This window comes from Lonchura striata, chromosome 3, assembly GCF_046129695.1.
Source record: "Lonchura striata isolate bLonStr1 chromosome 3, bLonStr1.mat, whole genome shotgun sequence".
In the NCBI taxonomy this organism is placed as follows: Eukaryota; Metazoa; Chordata; class Aves; order Passeriformes; family Estrildidae; genus Lonchura; species Lonchura striata.
Genome location: NC_134605.1, coordinates 13,757,990 through 13,780,459, shown reverse-complemented (window position 1 = coordinate 13,780,459; position 22,470 = coordinate 13,757,990). Strand labels below are relative to the sequence as shown.

The window sequence follows — 22,470 nt, the reverse complement described above, 5'->3', positions numbered from 1 at the left end:
TAGGAACAGGGCAGGCAGAAGTACTTTAAAAAATCCACAAAGGATATTGATATATAGATATAGATGATATAGATATAGATTATATAGATATAGGGAATATCCCATTTTTTCTTTCTTAAAGACAGACATAGATTTTTGTATAATCTCATAAAAATGACCATGCTTCAAATAACATTCTAGGAAAGCTTTAAAAGTATCTTACCACGTATTTACTCTGGTTTTGTTTGCTTTTATGCTGGGTTTTTTGTTTGTTTGTTTTTTTTTTTTTTTCTTGTTTGCAATTTCATGCTGACACCAAAGAGATTTCTTTTGCTATTCTTATAAATATTTTGTTTTTCCTCAGGTCTCAGAGGACAGACACATAGCTCCACTTGTGTTTTTTTCCTAAATGCTACCATCATGTACACACAACTACATAATCAGATTCTGTAAGCATTGTTTTTTCTTTATGGGTCATAAAGTACCAGCAGTTCCATCATGTATTTGGTAAAACTGCAGCCAAGGCAACACTTTCTGAAAACAGTGCTTAGAGGAAATTTTAATTATCATAAAGTTGATTCTTGCACTTCATTCTCTAACGAATTATGAAAATAGAGGTGGCTAAAGTTCCCAAACACTATTCTGAGCGGTAGGTAATATTCAAATATACGTGCAAGTTATTAAGTGGGAAGAAACCCTGAAGACAGCATTGGCTATGTACAGAGCTCTTGGGGGAGTTATTCTGTGGTAAAAACAGCTCTAGCTATTGCACACAAACTGTTTCAGTCTAGTGAGCAATCATGTGAGACTGTAATAAGGAATCTAATTCAGTTTCATCTGCAAAGCAGAATCAATAAAAACTAAAATCCAGTCCTCAAAAATTCCCTGGATTTTTTGGTTTTGCTTTAAAAATGATGGAATGCATTCTTATTCACACTGAAAAAGATCTCTATCCAAGTATGCAAATTTCATAGGTTTGTTGAAGTGACAGAATGCCAATACTCCTTTCACATTATTTACTGAAACACAGAACACACTATATCTAACATAGCAACATTTCAATGCTATGAAATTTCTTTGAATTGCTTTCTTTATTCCAATTGCTAAGTGAAACTGCAGCAAGAGAGTGCAGGAATTTCTTTTCAACAGGTCACCCAGAGATACTACTGAGTTTCCATTCTTGGAGATTCCCAGAAGCCAGCTGGACCACAGCCTGAGCAGCCTGCTCTGACAGAACCTGCTGTAAGCAGGACAGTGCATGAGGTGATCTCCAGACATCCCTTCCCATCTCAGCTGTCCTGTAAATCTCTTTCTCTATTAGCAAAATACTGCAGACATTGTTTTTCTCCCTTTTCTGTTTTTAACATGTATTAATTCTTCTTGATGGAATGCAAGAATCCAGCCTGAATGCAAGAATCCAGGGTTTTCAGGAGGTCTGACATGTCTCAGTCTTTTGGCAAAAATGCCATGGAAGCTTAAAGATTAAAATATGCCCATATTTTCTGACCCAAAAAAAACCCACAACTAATTTCCAAGTTTGAAATGAGAATTTTCTGAACACCAAGTAGTGCATCTCCATGTGCTATCAATTTTTCCTGATAAATTCTATGGGTCCAAACAAAGACCCCTATTTATTTTCTATGTAAAAGAAGAGGAAAAAAGTGAACAAGCTATTCCTCAGGAAAAAATAGTACAAGATAATGTGAGTTTGTTTTTTTTTTAATTTCTTGTTGGTGGAAAAAACCTACTCCAGCTCTGAATGCAAAAAAGTTAACTAACCCACCTATGAGAACCCACTAAAATTTGTCTTCACAAACCTCACTAACAAATTTGTTTTTAACATCACAATAAAAAGAACCAAGCTCCTCACAAACAAAACCAAACCACCAAACCAAGCGTGGACTTCAATTTCTAGCTATGTTTTTTTTTGCCTGCTATTTATTTACTGTGCTGGTTTGACATCACAATTTCACACGTGCCATTTCCTGTTTTCCCAGCTGTCAGCTGCTTTTATAAAGTATACAGAAACTTTAGCGACACACTTTTAATACCAAAAGAGAGAATCCTCAGAGATTTTTCTTCCCATTTCCATAGGACCGGCCACGTCCCGTGGAACACCCCGAGGCGCCGCGCCCATCTTACCGCTTTGGAAAAATCCAAGCAGCCCACTCCGCGCTCGAAGGTGCCGAGGCCGAGGACCTGCAGCGTCGTCAGGCTCACCGAGTCCCACACTCTAACATGGGGCTGCAGGGGCTGCGTGGGGAAGCAATCATAAACGGGTCAGGCAAAGCACCGCGCTCCGCCAGGCAGCGGCTGCCCGGGCTGCTAACGCAGAGTAAATGCACGGCGACCTGTGCTGGTGATGCTGCTGGGCACCAGCCCCAAAGTCTAAAGGGGAGAGTCAAGGCAAGGGTGTTCCTTGTGTCCGGGCTACCAACGTGGCAGCGGTGCTGTCGAGGCAGCAAAGTGGCGTTTGGGAGTTGTGAAAATACTTTAATGGAACAGTCATCTTGCATTTCAGACCCCAGACTAGCGATACTATGTAACTGAAAATAATCATCAAATCTGGGCTAATATATATAAATTAGGAAATAAAGAAACTCTGGTGCACTGAGCCTCTTCACCACCACCAACCACTCAATGAAAATGTCTATGGTTGTATTCCATACAACTACTATCCCACACTAGCTTAGAAACAGTAACAAATTAACTTGGCTTAAGGACAGCATTCACCACTAAAGTGACAAATCTTTGCACTGATGATACAACAAACCAACCAGCTCTAACAAGATTCAGAAAATGCTCAGTGGAAATCACGTATACAAAACCCCCCACATAAATGTCTTACAAAATATAAAAAATTAAGTTGAGCATCTGAAAATGAGTTATATTTAACAGGCTTCTACACTTTATAGCATCTTTTTTTCCCCCTCTATAACTTCATGTAAATAATCCAATTATTCAAATTCTGACAGAATTATGCTAAGTGATGGAGAGCAGCACTTAAATATACTTGCTCTCAAATGAGCAAGTTTATAGGAAAGTTTGGCATACTTTCCATGAATTCTCAAAGTTGATTTCTTCTTCCATGAAGCCTTAAGACTATACTGACCCATAGAACTGGGGATTTGCTCTCCCTTGGGAGAACACATATTGGAAGTAATACAACAGAAATGATGTGGCCTTATAAATCAATTACAAGCTTCATGTTTGCTTGCAGATATAGGACTTTATGAGCATCTGCTCTTTTTAATGTATTGTTGAGTGTTTCATTGTTACTGTATTTTGCTAGAGATACAAGCTTTTACCTGAGAAACTCAAAATATCTCAGTAAATGCAGTGCTTAATACAAACTGCTAACAGAAGGTGATGATTAAAAAAACCCAAACCACTTTTTCCTGATTTTCAAAACAAGATACTACTGCTCAACAGCTCTATTACTTACCCTTCCATCTTTATCCACTCCAGCTAACTGTCCTGTTGCAATTCTAATTTTGTCTGGATGAACTGCAAGACTAAGACAGACAGAAATATGACTTGCTTTTGCTGTCATACGTCTTCAAAACTGAGAGGTGTTTTGTAAATTTTTTTATTTGTTTCTCAACAAAAGCCCATGAAGACACTTATGATCCTAAATCCCACTTCTAATGAGAGAGCTTGAACGTTTCTCATCAGATATTTCATTCCACACTGCATTGCCTGCTTGCTGACACACGACCAGGAGTGCTAGAAGAGTCATCTCCACATGTGCCCTGATACATCTCAGGTTTACATTACACTGGGAGTCCACTGTAACAAAATCTACAATGTCTTGTAATTAACCTCCTACACATAGTTATGTGCCATATTTATAAACACTACAGTGTATTTTATGCCTAAACCTACAGATGTCAAGAACCTGGGGAAAAAAAGGCAGAAAAGTTGGCTGAGGGCTTGCTTGTGCACCCAGGAATCAGGGATTACCACCACTTGAAATAAGTTACTGATGTAATTGTACTAATGAAGTGTGGTGTACTACTAGTGGAAGTAAAGCTGTGCCCTTACATATCACATTTTGATTTGAAGCTCATGTGGAAAATCAGATTTTAGAGAATACATCCTCTCAGTCCTTGGGATGTTTTGATCTATATTTTTAATTGCTTTCTCTGTAAAACTGCAATGGTGAAGAAAGCCACTGAAAGAATAAAGGGGGCCAGGGCAAACCTGAAGAGATCATAATGACAGACACCAAAAAATTTACAGTTCAGTTCAATTTTCTGAATGAAAGTGGAGAATCCAAACTGGCAGCATTCTTCCCACAGGAAGCAATTACACAGACATGAAAAAAGAGCCTTAGATGTCAAATTTTCTCCCGTCAGGTACTGAACAGTAGAGAGTTTATGTTCACCATTACATTTTGTGCACTACTCTTCAGACTGACCTAGGAAATTCTGTAACTGCCTGACACAATGACAATGACACAATTTTCCTTCTCTAGTTTGTTTTGGTTGTTTGGGTTTTTTTTGTTTGTTTGTTTGGTTTGTTTTTGTTTCTTTTTGCAAACATCTTTCTGATTTTCCTGACTCTTTATACTTGGATCGTGCTTCTTTTACAAAATGAGAGTATGACTGCTCAGTTTTTAACACGGTTTTCTAGTTCTCCTTTAAGATTGCACTTTTGCCATACTGCCTGTAAACAACTGATTTAGAGTCAGGCTAACAACAGTTTTTAATTTCTGGGACAACTATTTGGAATAACTTATGCAAAGATCCTTTCTTCAACCTGGCACTCTTAGATTGCATATGCATCCCCTTATTTTACATTTAAACTAAGTTAGCATGGAACACCATTTGTTTGTGCTGTGTTTACTACAGTGAAATCTACTGGGGCTGATTAAACAGGAAATAACTACAGTGACATTAATTAGTTTGTACATGTAGCAGGAGAGGAAAAGAAATATTTCTGCATTATTACCCACACACTTCCATGCAGATGTTGTATACTAACCATTTAACACAGTCTGTGTGACCCAAGTAGTGCCGCTGGGTTCTCTCCTCATAGTTAAATAGTACCACCACTGAGGCTATGAAATAGACAATTTCCCCGGTAGGAAGGAGGTAAACATTGGCTCGGCAGTCTCTTCCACGATACCCATATCTGTATTTTTTTTTAGTCAAGGATTTCACAACCATTGAAAACCAGAAAAAACCCATCCAACTTTTTTTTTAAATTTTGTTCCCTTAAAGGATTCCTAGGGAGCTCTCATATCAGCAAATGATCTTTAAACTTTTCCTTCTGGAATTACACCACAATTTCACTAATACAGTTTAAAAAGAAATCGAAAAAAACCCATACAACTGCACTTCATGAGCACAAATTCCTCAAGAAATGATGACTGATGTTAAAATATGGTAGAAGCAAAGCAAAGGCAGTATTGCAAAATTTTTCATATGAAATTTCATTAGGTAACAGGAGGACTTGCTATTCTAATTTAACATTTTTTTTCAGCAGCAGAGCTATGTATCAGCAAGCTGGGCAGCTGAGTGTTGCTTTCATTTGGCTTTTTAAAACAATTCCTAATGCCCTACAGAAAAAAAAAGCAAGCTTCTGCACAGCAGCTGCCAAGTTCAGGAAAGATTTCTCTACACTGTTTTAAAAGTATTCTTTAAACAAACCAAACTTAAAAGGAATTTACACAGTGAAAAATATTCTATCTAAATCTACCTAAGATATGTAAAAGGCATGTTTTCTGTAGGAATATGCACAGCTCCTAATGACATTCAGAAATTTTACACACTGTGAATGAGCCTTGGTTGGCACTGATCAAACGTTATTACAACTCGTTATTTCTTTGGAACAGGTGCATTTCTCCTTGCTAGACTATTAATGTGGCTGCCTGCCTATACTTCAGTTCCCTGGGTCACCAGGAACAATTAGAATCATAACTCAGACTTTAACATCTAACTAAGTAGCCCCAAAAATATTATTTTCCTGTTATGTCGTGCACTTTAAAAAGCTTTCTACTTCATTGCCAAGTAATACACCTGCAACAGCAAGAAAAAGATGGGAAACACATTAAGCAACTTTAGCTAAAGGATTCAAGCTTCAGGTTCTGGTTAATAAGGTAAATAAAAGGAAGTGAAAGGCCCATGTGGAGAAAGCTGGATAGATGAAGATGGCCCTTTCTCATAAATGAAGGCAGGTGCAGTAGTTCAGGTTTGGGAATATCTAAACTGGTATCTCCTAATCTCTATTCTCCATGAAAAAGGGACACCTTTCTATCAAAAATAGCACGGCACCCCCAAAAATGCCCCACTACATTACCCCACTATCCTTCTTCTGCAGTGCCACCAGACCAGAGGAACACTCAAACTAAACACATGCTGTAGCTAAACAATAGTTCAAAGAGGGACACTGCATTCAGCTGTCAATTAAACCCCTTTAGAGTGTGGAAAGCAAAACAGATCCATATCTTGCTTCCTCCCCTGTAGCAGGGAAGAACACAAAGGCTCCTCTGAAGCAGAGATTATTCACTGGCTTGCTAAACCAACGATATCCAGAGCCATGCTGGTCCAACACAATGCTGAGGGCAGAAAAAAAGGGATGCCTCTGCTTCTCCTCCATTACTATTTACTTCCCCACTCGATTTTCCTTTTTCTTCTTTTAAACACTGATGGAACTGAAAGAAACCCCTAGAGTGGCCTTTTATAAAAAAATAACAAACCAAACAACTGGACTGTCAAAAGCAATGGGCGACAAACCAATGAAAATATTTTTTCTATCCTGAAGCATTAAGAAAGCTATTTTAAATACCTTCTCAGAGGAGAGAGGCAGATTTTGCTTATCTGCTGTACACAATAGGGAATGTATTGATAAGGATTTAGTAAGACTGACATCTTTGAATATTCATTCTAGAAGAGTATTAATCATTTACACAAACATGTCTTTCTAAAGCAGAAGTCTTCCATGCTTAGCCAAGCTAGAGCTAAATACTTTGGCACCCACCACTGAGCTCTGACATTCGTGAAGCTGTGAGGAAAAAAAAAAATTACATTTTCTCAGCAATTTCTTTTCTTTTACCTCTCCTACAAAATAAAGTACCAAAGAGTGGCTGCATTTTCTAGAAGCACATTTTTTACAAAATCATAAAGGAACTACCTGTTTTGTGGAACAATTTTTTTTTTGCTGTCTTCATTCTCCATCCCAGACTATCTTGAGTGAAAAAAAGAGGGACTGTTGCTCCACAGCATTTCTTTCCTGCTCCACAGATGCAGAACACAGCAGCACATACAGTGCAACACAATTAATGCCATAAAATTCATGTACTAATTGACCGTGTCTCTTCAAAGAGGGGGTGACACAACTTTGATGCTTGATTTCCATGGAATTTCAATATTTTCAGTGAAGCTGACTATTAAACCAGGGAAATTGAGAGATAGTTGCCTTGATATTGTGATTATTTCTTACCAATTACAAGGACTGTTTTGTCACAACATTCAATATGTTTAAGTTTTGGGGGCTTTTTGCTTGTTTGTTTGTTTTAACTGGCTAAAAATAGCTACTGCCCAATGAAAAGTGATCTACCTTATACCAGATTTCAGCTGTATATTTACCACTGTCTTCAATTATTCTTAGAAAGAAGAGCACTACTGCTAAAAATAATCTCATAAAACAGAGTCTGAAATACCCTCCAGAAATTGAGCTCCTATACACGGGGAGAAAGAATCTACGAAGTTACTGTCAAAAGCTGCACTGACTGTGACCTCTGAAGCTGTTAAATAAGCCAATTTTGCTATTACTATGGATGTCAGATATGCTTTAACCAATTTTGAAGTGCAGTAGCAAAGATTGCAGTATAAAGCAGGAATACTCAAACTAAATTATTCAACTTAAATGACATCACTCAGGAAGCAGACACAGTCAAAAGCTCAGACTCCCCCATGAGCTGCTTTACCTTGCCAAGCAGCTTAGGCATTTCTTCACATGACAATAATCTGCAAGGCAGACAAAAGTTAAATTTTCCTATTTGAATCTATAATACAGGATATCAGGAGCCAAATAAACCTAAAGGAAACATCTAAAAAGGAGATCCCCCACCTTCTAAACTAACCAATAAAACAAAAAAACCCACCCCAATAAATCTGCCTGTTGTTTCCTTGCAGTTGGTCATAGTTGACCAGCATTTTCCAAAAGAGTAATAACAAAGGAAAACCAAATTTTAAAAAGCATCCAGACGGCAGGAGGATTAAAAGAATTCAAAACAAACCTATGAATGGAACTATTCAACATTCAGTTGAGCTTTCAGGTGACATCAGTAAAATACTGACATTAATAAAATACTCAGTAAATCACTGTCCCCATGCCTTTTTAATAAGGTGTACAGGGTTCAGTTTTACCATCATATTTGCAAGACACAGCTGCCTTGCAGATTTGTTCCCCTTGCTAAACCTAAGCATAAAGCAGATCTGCTGCTGCTGCATTTTCCAAACTGAACAAAGTCATAGGACCAATATTTAGTCCTCATAAATTTTGCTGCTTTTTCTTCATTTTATTCACCTTTCCATCTAAAAGATACCCTGCACTCATAAATATACTGGTCTGATTTGGGATGACATTTCTCTTAACAGATTACAAAACATATGGACAGTCTCTTTCAGCTAGATTTATTTCATTTCCATTAGACCTCAGCAGCCAACTGGTTTAACCTGAACTTAAGGTTCTTGGACATTAAATGTGTCCACACTGGGATTTGCACCTACTTAACTGAGGGTGTGATTTCATGATCAGTTTTCATCAGTCCAAACTGCTCACTGATGCTGGAAAAGTCGAGCTGATGTTCCTCCAGTATGCCACTTCCAGTCCTTGCATGTTTGTGAGGCAAATCAAACTAATGTATTAGCCCTGCTTGAAAATTAACTTCACAAAAAGAGGTTACATTTCAGCCAGATCACTGACTGACCTAATTCACTCCACCATCATGAGTACCAGCATCACCAACCAAGAGCTGTGATGGTTAGAAAATTTGGTATCACAGTTTTACAAAGCATGTATAAAAGCTCTGTTTTCCTTCCAGTCAAACTTTAATCTGAAACTTTCTTCCTGACATATGACAGTGCATCATCAACATTGCTAAAAGAAATCTTCCTGCTTTCAGCAACATCAGAGCATCAAACTTCAGATTATTACAACAACTCAAGTGTTGCCTAGACATTTTATATTACTGAAGTACTAAGAAACTTACTTACAGAATCACAACTTAGTGGAAAAATCTGCAGAGATGGGGGGGTGACAGGAAGACTCAAACATGTGCAAAAGCAAATCTCTTAAAATTAACTTAATGGCTGATCTAGTAAACTTGGAAAATTTTCATCAGCCACACACCTATTCAGTTCTTCAAATGACAAATTTAGTGCATTTAATACAAACTGGGTTCCAAGAAATTAACTGTTTCAATTTGGAGCTGAAATACAGAAGCAGTGCAAAGGGTGGCTGCTTCTCCAATCCTCACTCCATACAAAAGGACACAAACTCAACATCTTCCATAGCTGAAAACAAACTATTCCTGAAGCAAAGCCTACATTAATATAGCAGGAGGTAGAGGAGGACATTTTTCAAATTCTGTAACTTTTCAAAGATGCTTTCTTTTGCACTAAATATAAATCAGTTAATAAATTAGAATTAGTGTCAACAGCAAAACAAAGAAAAAAAACAGTATTTCTGTACCTATTTAGTCTGCCATTTAAAGTTGTACTATACAGGAGTTACAAACTATTTCCATAGTTATATTAATTTGAACATTCTCCCTCACCTTTTAGGTTTTACCTCTTAACAGGGAAGAGACAAGACTGGATTCTAAAAAGGAAAAATGCAAGACAAGAGAAAAAGGCAACAGTGAGTAGTTATTAAGGATACACCCACTCCAGTTTTAACTTTTCAGAAGGCAGCTCTGTTCTAATATCATCATAGTTTTCTACATCAGAAGGAATGAACATTGTGATTGGTCGGCCTCGCATGAACATCTTGATATATTCTCCCTCTGTTGAAACAAAAAGACACATTAATCATGTGGCAAGTTTACTGGCAAGAAACCAGTAATAAGCACAGAGATGAGAATCACACTGGCTATATAAAAATTATTTTTGAAATGTGACTGTGGTAAAGGCCCAGATTTTTTTTTTTTTAATGGAACATTAAATGCACACAGAACAAGCATTAGTTGAATTTGTGATAGAACAGACTGAGCATGTAGCATTTTAGACATGCAAGTTAAGTTATAAAGGCAAAATTCAAATTCAAATCTGAAACAGAATAATTAGTCATAGCATTACAGGATGAGGTGTTTCAGGTTGAAAAGGATCTGAGGAGGTGTTTAAGTCCAACCTCTGCCTGGCCATGAGGCCAGACTAGGCTCCTCAGGCTTTTCCCTAATCCAGATCTGAAAACCTCCTAGGATGGAGATGGCACAGCCTCTCCTGGCATCTGACAGCACCTTGGGGGCTTTTTCCATAGAGCTTGCTTCCTACAGCCCCTCGGTTCCCATACTGTATTTCTGCCAGAGACCCTTCTTTTCCATGGATGCAGGACTTGTAATTTGTCTCTGCCTAATTAACGAGGCTCCTGCAAGCCCAACTCCCCAGCCCAGTCACTGGGCCCCCAGTCTGCTGTCACTGCAACCCTGAGAGTGCCTTGTGTCACCTCCCTCAGGAATCCTGCAGACTCCATGTGTCACCTCCTGGCACCAGGTACAGTGTGACCCATTAACCACAACCCTCCCAGGCCAACTCTGCAACCGGTTCTGTTCCCCCACCCAGCTGCCCACCTTTCCAAATCCCAGCGGCCAAGCTAAGGCACAAGGACACCACAGGAAAAAGTGTCAAGAGCTTTGCAGATGAATATAATCAAGAATTATATATCATCACAAATTAATACAGCAACCTGTGTTATTAAGCATTGTATCCTGAAGAATGGAAAAAAGCAGTAACTCAGAATGATGCCAGTTAATACTGCCTACAGCTGTGACAAGACATGTGTATATCATCTCTGTGGGAATCCGAGCACTTCACAAGCCTTTAGGAGCTCCTTTTCAAGGAATGTGAGTTTGTCTACCACCAGGGAAAATTACAGTTCCATTTCAAAAAGCACTGATGACAAAGAGCCAAATATTCCGGTAACTTTCCACCAATGAAGTAGTAAATTTTTTATTGCTCTTCAACTTCATTAGTAATTAATATCCATTTATAGCATATATCTTAACCAAAGTAATATAATATTCTGCTGTGAATTTGGAACGCTGACACTTTTTTTATAAGTGGGGGTTTGAAAATTGTAGCAGACACAATTCAACCAAAAATTTGGTTTGAACTCAGAGTTCAAACCAAAATTTGAATAGCTGAGTAGAACTGGAGTAAAAATGGAGTTATGTAGAAGAATAGCTGTAAATTAGCAATGGGGTATTAAGAAATCTCAAATCACATTTGATGTAACAGACATTAAGATCTAAAATTAAGATTTTTTGACAATTACTTTAGTACTTCTTTAAGAAACATGAAACAGACTTCCCTACAATCGTCAGGAAATGCTTGGAAATATTTCCCCAATTAAGCATAAGATTAATACTCAGACTGCATGATTGTGCAATCTATGTTTGGCATTCTCTGAAACATCTGAAATTGAAATCATGAGAAACTCAGACTTACTTCCACAGAATCTTAGCTTAACAGCTCATGTCAAACTCAGAGATCCAAAAAGGCAAAAGAAACCAGGTCAATAACCATAATAACTGAACAATTTAAAACTAACACATATATAAAGGTTTCTTCTTATTTAGCATATTAATACAATGAAAGTTGAGCCATAGAAGTCCAGTACAAAAGGAGCAAATATGAAAAAGATGAAAACCAGTTGTCTTGCTTCATTCCAAGAAAAAAAATGGATGCTTTGAACAAGAACCCCATGAGTCAGTAGAAAACCTGTCTTCGATAAAATAAAAAGGAACAAAGAAAATCACTCCCTGGTAGCTAAATTAGACCCAACAGTTATTTTACCACATGTGCATTGCTTAATTCCATTGCTAAGAAAAGCTAAAGATTGGAGCTGTCACTAGTTTGAAATAAATGTTTAGATAATTACTCCAAACTAGTACCATGTCTCATTTATCCACCAATATATTTTTAATAGTATGTATATTCAGAGAAAAAATACCACTGGCCAAACACAAGAGTAATGTATTAACAACGACCTTTCTATTAAAATCTGGCACCGACAATCTTATAAATTAAAGCCCGAGGGTATTTACAAAAGACCGCTCATCGTTAATCTATAAATTCTTGATTTAACACTGAGCTTGACACTTCTGGTTCCACAAGATCAGTGCAAAATGACACCACAAATTTAGGATCAAATTTCTTATTGTTGCTTCGAACAGAGGAGACAACCTACAATTGAAATTCTAATGGATGGAGGCAGTTGCACCTGTTGGACTCTGCAGATGAGAGGCATGAAGATTCCAAGAGGAATTCAGTCAAGCCTCTGGCAGAAGAGGCTCTCCTGGAGCTCAGGGAAAAGAATATCTACAGGGCATTCAGATACAAATTAGCTCTCTGAAGTTTCCCATTAAAGAAAGAACATTTTCTTTACCTTTATTAACTAACTGTATTTACTTAAGATTACCTTTGAAGACACACATTTAAAACATATTAAAGACACAGACTCTTCCTCAAGAAGCAGAAGGATTAGAAAAAGAGACCATTGAAAGATTTTTTTTTTCTCTAAGACTAAGACTGTAAATTTTCTTTTGTTAGAATAACCTGTAGGGTAGATATAATATTAATGTAGAAATCTTTTGAAATACTAGAGAGGATGACAGCATACCAACACCATTCTCAAACAGCAGTTAATTGCCTGAGGCCAAGTTCTTGTATTTGCAAGTTAAGAAAATCAGTGATTTAATGCTTTCATACTATACTTGCTCAACTGAATGATCAAGAGCATTAGACTATAATCCTTTCCTGCAGCCTCAGAATTTTCCAATACAAAGAAGCATGTCTAGATTTTTATTTCCTTCTTCTGGTAAAAAAGTGCCTTGGTCATATTATGATAAATATGTATGTAAGGGATGACAAGGGAGAAAAAGTCAAAACTTCTAAAGAGAGTGGGTAAAAAACTCATTAAACCCCAACCAACTAAAAATCCTTGGCAATTCTGGTATCTACCAGCCTGAAAACACTTGGTATGAAAGTAAAAGTATTTTGTTCTATATAAAGAGATGTTCAGATCCCAGTATCCACTGAGCAGAAGCATCTGGGGAAGGTGAGGCTGGGGAATGTGTGTGGAAAGGGCCAGGAGGGCATATCATGAAGAATCCTTGGCACTTACTAAGTCAATTAACCTGCAACTGCAGACATCCTATAAATCCTTCCAAATACGGATCAAACCAACCGAAAAGCACAGTTGAGGCCCTGCAGGTAGCACACCCAGGTGCTGTGGATTATCCACAGCACACAGTAAGTAACAGTCAGGCCCAGAATTTGCTATAAAAGGTAGCACCAAGTGGCTGCAGCGCCCTGGCTCCAGGGGCCAGCTCTTCACGGGAAACAGCTGTAGCTGCTTTTTGTGCAGCTTTGAGCTCAAATTCACAGCCCCTGCCAAACTCTATTTGGCTCCACAGTATTTCACCTCTGGAGCCTCAAAAATCTCTTTACACAAGTGCCAGGGAACACAGGATCAGCGCTCCCAACTTATGCTCCCAGGATTGGGGCAGACTTATTAGCCCCACGAGCAGCCCTCCGGGTGTGCTGGACCTAAGCAGACTCCAAGCAGGTCTTGGCTGTCTCTGGGTTCCTCAGAGGTTTGAGGAAATTATTAACTCAGCCCCAAAGACACAGAAGCACTTCATTTGACTAAAATATGGTTCCAGTCAGCTGAAGTGACACAAAATACTGCTCAGAAGGAGAGACACCAAGAGAGAAGTCAGGATATGGTGAGGGCACATCTAAAGGTAGTCTTGAACACTGTTCAGGCATGTGGTTTTGGAAATTAATGCAAATTAATGTAATGAGCTGGACGAACATCATGGCTTGGCTCAGCTCAGCCTAGCACAGCCTGACAGATACCCAACATGCCCTCTCTCTGCTTGCATGGATGTTTTTCACTGCTGCACCTGCTTCAGAGAGCAGAGTCTTGGCTGTCACTGAGAGAGACACAAATACAGTGCTGATTTCAGAATAGCATCCAAAAGCCTGCTTCTAGTACTAGTTGGGAACTTCTCAACTTCCAGGTGACAATAACACAAGGCCAGGATGTTTTCTTTCTGTGTGTGCATGACAGAATGGCTGCTCACTTCAGCACATGTCTGTCCATCTCCTATCAGAAAGTGAATTGGGTGAGTACGAAAACAGCAATCCTCCAAGCCTTCATATTCTGAAAAAATAAAAACATCCAGCTTTTTAACTCTCTTTTTTAATAACGGTTTAGTCTGTCTCTACAGCACAACAAAACTTACCCTTTATGGTTATGGGTGCATGGTTTTGATGCAGTAACACTTTCCACAAGGCCTTTATCTCCATTAGAATTACTTCTGATACAACCTGGGACTGTATTTGTGTTATCAAAATAAGTGAGTGGTTTAATCTTCGTACAATTAAGTGGCATGTTATAGTCCTTTCCCCTACCATTTAACTCTGGCAAGCAGCTGTTTATAGCTAGAACACTGTTAGCAACTCCTGCATGAATAATTTGATTTTTTTTTAAACTACTCCAGCCTCAGAAACATTTAGGTCTTATTGCATTTAAATCTCAGCTTCCAACTCTATCAGTCTGGCATCCCAGCTTTGTGTCTTCAGTGAAATTTCAGTGCTTCTACTTTCCTGTGTTAAGTTCATTAGTGTAAACACTAAGCCAAATAGGTCCCAGCAGGCTGGAGGCTAATGTTAGCAATTGAAGTACCTATAGCAAGTTCTTTGGAAGTTTACAGCCTGACAGAGAAGAAAGGAATAAATAGGTTGGTGAAACAAGGTGCTGCTAGTGAGAGGGAGCTCCAGAAGCCTGCGTGACCTGCAAGGAAATGAGTGCATCTTCTCTGACAGTCACTGTAATCCAGCATAGTTACCTTGCATGCAAGGAACCTGTTGGTAAGGCATGGCAATCCAGGACTGACTAAAACTACGGGCAAATAAAATTTGCAGAATAATAGTGAACTGACTGAAAGTTTTCTGCAAAGTCTCCTTGTACCAAGAGTAGATTCCCACTAGCATGAAAAAGCTTTTAATCAGGCCTTATAAAAAAAAAGTTGAAGAAATAAGAAAAATCAACTCAGTAACATTAAAATTCAACTCCCAACAATTGCTATTAATTCCCCTTTGGAAGAAAGTCTAAAACCCAGCAAAAAAAAGGGAAAGCAAGCTGGAAGGTAAGACCAATGAAAAACCCTACAAGTGATAACAGAGAGCAAACATACTGCAATACAAATCATCTGAAAGGCTGAAAGTAGTGCTTCTATGAAGCCAGCACAGAAAGACTCATGCAATGGCACTTAAGAAATTTATTACTTTCCCTGAATCATATTCTTCGGGGAATATGAAAGGCTTGCAAAGGAAAATAATAAAAATAATAGGAAAGGAGGAGAAAAAAGATCAAAGAAGTCTTTGTAGATTAACTCAGACATATCTAGGGCGAAAAGCAATTCAGAAGACATGAAAGCTACTATTCAGAAACTTCAGAAATTTGAAGACAGCGACACTAGAAAATCCTCCCGTTTTCCAAAAAACATGCCGCACAAAGAAATCATCAAGTAGTTTTGTAGAGGCATGTGAGAACCTTTCACCCTCAGTTAATGATTTCTTCAACAAGACTGGACATAATTTTAGAGAATGTATTTTATATTACACTATTCCTCATTAGACAAGACACTGAGGTAGCCCCACAGGTCTGTGCTGTAATTAACTGCTCTTTAGCTAGCAAGTCTGCATATAATGAGTTGTCTAATGAGCATACAGTAGATTATATATATATATACACACACACACAAGTTTAGTTCTAAAGGAATTATTACAGTAATTTTGCAAATTATTGCTACCTATTTTTCAGTAGGTCCCACCCCATTCAGTTTGAAAGTTCAACATGGGCTGGTGCATTAAAATCCCAGCTCAGTTCTATTTATGTGTAGCACCACCCTAAAGTGATTTACAGGCAAATGAAAAACCCCAAAAGACTCCAGCTAGCTTGGCCATGCAGAACACTCTAATAATATACAATAAACTACCACATCCAGGGTACATTTATTAATCTGTCTTCACCTTCTAGTTGCTTGACCAGTGAAGCTATGCTTTTTAAAACTACAAATAGCTTCTTTCCCATAAGCCTCCTGCTTTCAGGCCTGTGTCCAAGAACTCTGCAGGACCACTAACCTGAGGGACAAGAACTTGGAAGCCTGTTTCTAATTTAAACCAGTGCTAACAGCACAGAGACAAATAACCACATTTCAGCCACCAAGCCCAGACCGTTACATTCAACCTCACGGTGGAATGAACATTTGCCTGCAGGTCTGCATCTCTCACCCCAAGCTATTATGTGCCAGTGCCTGCTGAACCTGACAGACATCCACTGTTGTTACAGAGCCCTGGTGCAATGCCAGACAAACAGGCAAATACAATAGATGAGATGAGAGACTTGTCCTGATCTGGAATGATTTTACAGCTTTGCCTTGAAATTTCTTAACAGATCTTGGGTTATTCATTTTACATAATCTGATTAGTGAACTCTGCTATTTCATTTATTGGGTGGCATTATGAATCTAGGAATTAACAACAGTTACCATTAGCACTGAAATAATCAAAGTTTAATATTAAACTCTAGCTTTTTATTAAAAAAAAAAAAGACTGAACAAGGAATACTGGACAAAAACAAGCTCAATAGGACTCTATCTAAATGCTTCCTGCCTAAATTATAGAATCCTGACTTCACCAAGAATCAGTGATAAAAACTCCCAAGTACACAATTTGTTTTTGGGACAGTATTGATTGTTTTTAATAATATGCACTGTGCCTGAACTAGAGCAAGAAGCCCAATAATGATACATGGGGGCCTCCATTTGCTCTCAAGTACAGGAGCACCTGCAGCAACCATCTGATACAAAATCACTGTCTGATGAGAAAGCAGTCTGAGGTAGCCACTGAATTTTGCACTCTCTGCAGACAGCACACATTGTCTGCAGGGTACATTTTTTCCATTGTGTGCGCCACAATTGCTCTGTCCATGAAGCTAAAACTATAACACAGTAAAACTAACAGAAGAAAAAGTACTGGAAACTAAAAAAGCATAATTTAAAAAAAACCCAAAAAACTTAGGAATGCAGTGCATGTTTTTCATTAATTCTTTCACATATGGTTTTTATTGCCATCCAAACAGTTTAAGTGTCTCTTATTACTTTATAATAAGTGAACAAGTGATTCATATATGGAGCTGCTATCACTGAAAACCAAACCCAAACACAAATCTCAGGGAAATAAATTACCTTTTATCTCAAAATAAGCCAGGTCTTTAACTTCTGGGTATAAAAATATGAATGCCTTATGATTAATACTTTAAAAAATGTTCCTGCTGAAGTGAGAAGCAAGATGACTTTAATAGGGAATTATAAACACCTGCTGGTAAAAAATTTAAAATACTAACTTCAGTTAGGGTCTTTTTAAGGCTGTAATAAGCACCTGTTCATTTCACCCATAGCTTTATTGGATTTGCACAGAATTTGAGTGCTGGATTTTACTGTAAAAAGGCTGGTGGTTTACAAGGACAAACAAACCAACTGACCCTATGACCTCTGCTGCAGCACATAGCCAGAAGCATAAAGCTCAGGACTATCCTTACTTGAAGTATATGCAATCAACCCAAGTGGGAGAGATAAAGGCACCAAGGGAACAAAACTGGCTACTGAGGAGGTATGAGATGGCACCCCAACACCTGTGGCTTTGGCACAGAGATAAACCAAAGAAAACCAGGTGGCTGCCCACAAGGCAGCTGCAGGCTGTGGCTTCCCATGCTGCTGCTACTGGCAGGAGAAGACAATTGCCCAGGTCTTGCTGACACTTCTGTGCAACACCCTGGGGGATTCCACACCAAACCAAAGCCAATTCCGACACCACAGCCAATGCCTTTCACTGCTGAAGCTCATCTACAGCTCCCACTTGCTCCCCAAGTCTTTCACTTTTATAGCTAATACCAGCACCAACAGAAACCACAATGAATCTACACAGAAGGCAGATATAATTGCAGTATCTTCTGCTGCTAGAAAAATTACATTCCAAGGTCTAAACATGCAAAAATGTATTCATCTGTATTTTGTGGTACTATACCATACCAACATTTCAAAGCTGGTTTTTTTATTAGCTAAATCAAAAAAGGAAACAAAGTGATTCCAGGATATTCAAAGCAACAAAAAATTGTCATCTTCCATCCCATTATCCTATGCAAACACCTTCTGCTATGAAAATCTGCAATTTCACAGTGATTCCAAACTTATTTTATGTGTGTATAAAGACACTGATGTATTTTTACTGTAGATTTGCTTTGAAGCTTGACAGTTTGCACATCAGCAGTCTTCCCAAGAGCCTCCTTCACAGAATTTCTAGGTCTAGGAAGTACATGGACGCAATCCTTAGGGGAGAGGAGTGCTGGGAGCATACACAGTGTTTTACACACAGCTCAGTGAAATGAGCAGCTCAGGGGAGCTGCTGTAACTTAATTAACACAGTGCTAGAGACTGCTCAGCCCTAGAGGCAAAGGCTGGCAAGCCAAAAAGTAGCATTAAATCAGCTGTAACATTTTGTGCTTTCCAGAACAGCAAGTTTCTGTAGGAACACCATGAGCAAGGGCAACTCATCATCCCACCCTATCCAAGACAACACTGTCCAAGAGCACAGAATTTACCTCAGAAACATGATGCTAACTGTCTATGCAACTCTTCGCTTTGTGACCACTTTGGTCAAGGTGTCAACTGAACGTTGTTTTACTTATGTGACAACTGCCAAGTAGAAAACAGGCTAAAGTCATCTGCCCTGATGGAGAAGTGACCAAGTATTGCTAAGCTTATACTGGGAAGGATGGGGAAAACTGCTGCAACAACAGCATCCTAAACAGGCTTTGTTCTGTGGCAGCAAACACAACATAAAAGCTACCAGTCTCACACACACAGACACACTCTAAAACCTGTTAAAAATACAATTGGCCATATTAAAAAAAAAAAAAAAAACAACAAAAAACCAAAACAACTTTGAATCTTCTAATTGTATCTGTATCCACGTTAGAGACAGAATTACATTTTGCCACTCCATGTGTTTAAAATGGAGCAAATGCTTTTTCTATGACAAGACTTTCCCTTCACCTCCCATATGTGTGGGGCCCTGTTATCTGCATCATGTTTCTCTGATTCCAGTTAGGCTCAGGACAGACTATGGCATGTCACACTCAGAAGGGGCCCATGCATCACCTCCTCTGCAAAGTAACACAGAAATAGGGAACATATCGAGGCCACTGAAGTTACAGCTACCAGAATGAGAGAACTTCAGCATGGTCCATTTTGGGCAGAACAACTGGAGTTCTAGAAGCACATTATAAGAAAATAATTAGTACTGGAGGTATTTTAGCTATATATAACTTGGTTTTGTGAAAAGCTGTTTTTACTAGGTAATATAATGGTTTTGTTCAAAAACTTGCAAAGCTAAATTGCAGCTGGTCTGGCCACTTGATTAGCTTTCCTTTTACAGCAGCCAGTGCTGCACATAGGTACTGTTCCACAGCTGGTGTTAAGTACCATGGCATAATAAAACATTTTTTCTTTGTTCTTGATACTTATTTGTTCTCTTTCACACATCTTGTCTCTGAAGATGCTTTTGGCAAGTATCAATTCAGAATATTTTTAATTTCTCTGTGAACTAGAAAAAGATAAAGCATTGGATACAAGTTGATTTTTGCTTTCATTCCAGCAATTCATATGTTAACTTTCAAAAAATTGAAGGGCTTCTTTTCTTTTTTGAAAAAGCAATTCAAAAAAGCAATCAAAGTGTGAATAAAGTAAACTTGCTGACAGCACAGAATCTGAAGACTATACATTTTTTTAATTAGCAGCAAAAAAGCACAAGACAAAACCCCTGTACATAGATCTGTTGTGTACAGCATGCACTTGGGTTACATGCTTTAGTTTTGAAACTGCATGCTTCAGCACAGTTTGCAGGACATTCGGCGCAGAGTAGTTTTGCAACACCAGAAGTGGACTTCTTTTTTTGTCACATCCCACAATGTTCAGATAGATGGCTCCTTTTCCTGACTGAACAAGCCAGCAGCAGCAGGTAGCCAGAGAATGCAAGATTCATTGGTGCAAAGACAAACACTTCAGAAGAGACTCATTTGTCATTTCAGGAGACTATTAAAACCTTCAGTCCCTGTTCTTGTCTAATTAGCATTTATATGTTGTAATATTGGCAAGACAGAAAGCTGAGATAAAACAAATCTTTTAGTTGGCAGTTCTTAATACTCTGATATCTTAGGCAATAATGCAAGACTTCTATTTGAACACATATTCCTCTACAATGAAATTATATGTGCCATAATTTAACTATTCCCAAATAGTCCCCATACAGATTGTAATGTGAATATGCATATAAATTTCCATGAGAAGAGAGTTAAAATATTAAGAGAATGATTGAAAGACTCATGCTCTTTGATGGTGAAAAGCCAAATAAAAGATTTGTGAGAGTGCTAAATTAGAAGAAAGCGACCAAAGGGCATAGCTTAATTCTTACCTTGGCTGTTTTTTTCACGAGTTGACATTTTTGCTAGTTATGGGACAGAAATAAAATATCTTAAAACTATTTCTAAAGTCTCACTCACACGTGCTTGGATGAAGAGTCAAAATTTTAGATTTTTGTTTTTATAACCTCTCTCTATGCACATATACATAGAGAAAATGATTTTTTAGAAGAGGGTTTGTTTCACAAAAATAAATCAAATCCTCCCACCACCCATTCACCAAAAACTAAAGATCCAATCTGATTAGGTGTTTCTCCATAATTTTAAAGATTCATATATATGAGTATATGTATATATACTGGAGTCTGGAGTAACTTTTTGCCAAACAAATTCTTGGAGTTGATTAATGCCATTTTACCTCTAAACCCCTGTGTCATAAGCATATGTCCCAGTGTATTCATTTACAGGAAATACTATTCAGTCAAAAGTAAATATTTTCAACTTCATCTAGTATTTAAAAATAAATGTTTTTATTTACCTTGGCTGACAATGACATCTTTGTGCCTGTGGAAAAATTCAAAATATTATCATTAATAATATGCAAAATGCTTATCATGGTAATACTATCAATTTTTACCCATTACTGCATTTGGCAATCTCATCAAATTCTGTGTACAGTGTAACCATAGGATATGATGCCCAATAGCTAATCTTGATCATTGTAGTGCATTTTTATTCATATATTATTCTATGCAGCTCACTGTACCTTTCAAGTAACTTAAGTCTTTGGGCCTATGGTAAGGGCTTCAAAGAATTACTCTGAAAATTACAAAATTAAAAAAGCTTTTAAGAATAAATTATAGAGGGCATGTTCCTTGTGCACAGAAAGTTCCATTCTGAGAGTGAGAATTTGTAATAACCAAATGTTTTAAGCTGCCAAACATCCTCAGTCCTGCATGCAAAGCATTTAACACCTGTCAAAATAAGCTGTCAGCACACAACAGCACAAATTTTCCTAGGAATTAACTCTATTGGAGGCATGGATTAAATGTAAGCAAGTTGCAGTTTCACTTAAACAGATCCCTGCAGAATTACTGAATGTGCAACATAAAGTCTTCAACAGAGGGGAGCTGACACAGCTCTCCTTACCAGAGCCAGAAATTAGTTTCTCATAAAATACTCAGTGATTATTTTTTTTTTTTGTGTAGAGGGAAGAAATATTAATTTCCAGCATCAGACCTACTTCTTAATAGAACAACACTACTTGATAGGAGAATGTATTGCATAAAACACCCTCCTGAATTCATTTGAAATTCAGCAGAAAGGTATGAGTGGCATCCAGTATTTTTAGCTGGATGGAGGTCAAATTTTTGTAACAGTGACAAAGGGTCAAGCATATGCATGAGGAAAGTAATCTCTGGCTGTTGGTGGAATCATCCTTTACCACACTGCCAAATGAAAAATTTAAAGTGGATTCCCAGTCTTGCCTGAAAAGCACCGAATGATGGGCTGCTGTGGGAACCCTCTTACTTCTTACAGCCTTATCAGACAGATTTACAGCCCAGCGCTGACTTACAGACTGAGCTGTGTAAACAAAGTTCATATCCTGGGCTGATAGTGCAAAGCACATGTAAAACATTTCTGTCTTGGGGCCCACATTAGGGGCTGAATTCTATTCCCTTGCACAAGACCTCCGTAGCTTCAAGCAGATGAGGCCAACATTTCTAATTGGGAACAATAAATTAAATACAACAATATGTCTTTGCACAATAC

General features: G+C 38.1%; 1 protein-coding gene across 3 annotated transcripts in view; it reads right to left on the bottom strand.

Moving 5' to 3' along the window:
* The window catches only part of EML4 (EMAP like 4), a 145,425-nt gene that overhangs the window by 25,837 nt on the left and 97,118 nt on the right, over positions 1-22,470 (bottom strand). For all 3 annotated transcript variants that reach the window (XM_021547584.3, XM_021547582.3, XM_077781903.1), the window contains 6 exons: positions 21,236-21,261; positions 20,751-20,783; positions 9,871-9,994; positions 4,966-5,115; positions 3,425-3,494; positions 2,122-2,232 (listed from right to left, as the gene is read on the bottom strand). In XM_021547584.3, coding sequence (XP_021403259.1) covers positions 2,122-2,232; positions 3,425-3,494; positions 4,966-5,115; positions 9,871-9,994; positions 20,751-20,783; positions 21,236-21,261 — 514 coding nt within the window. The remainder of the gene's footprint in view (positions 1-2,121; positions 2,233-3,424; positions 3,495-4,965; positions 5,116-9,870; positions 9,995-20,750; positions 20,784-21,235; positions 21,262-22,470) is intronic.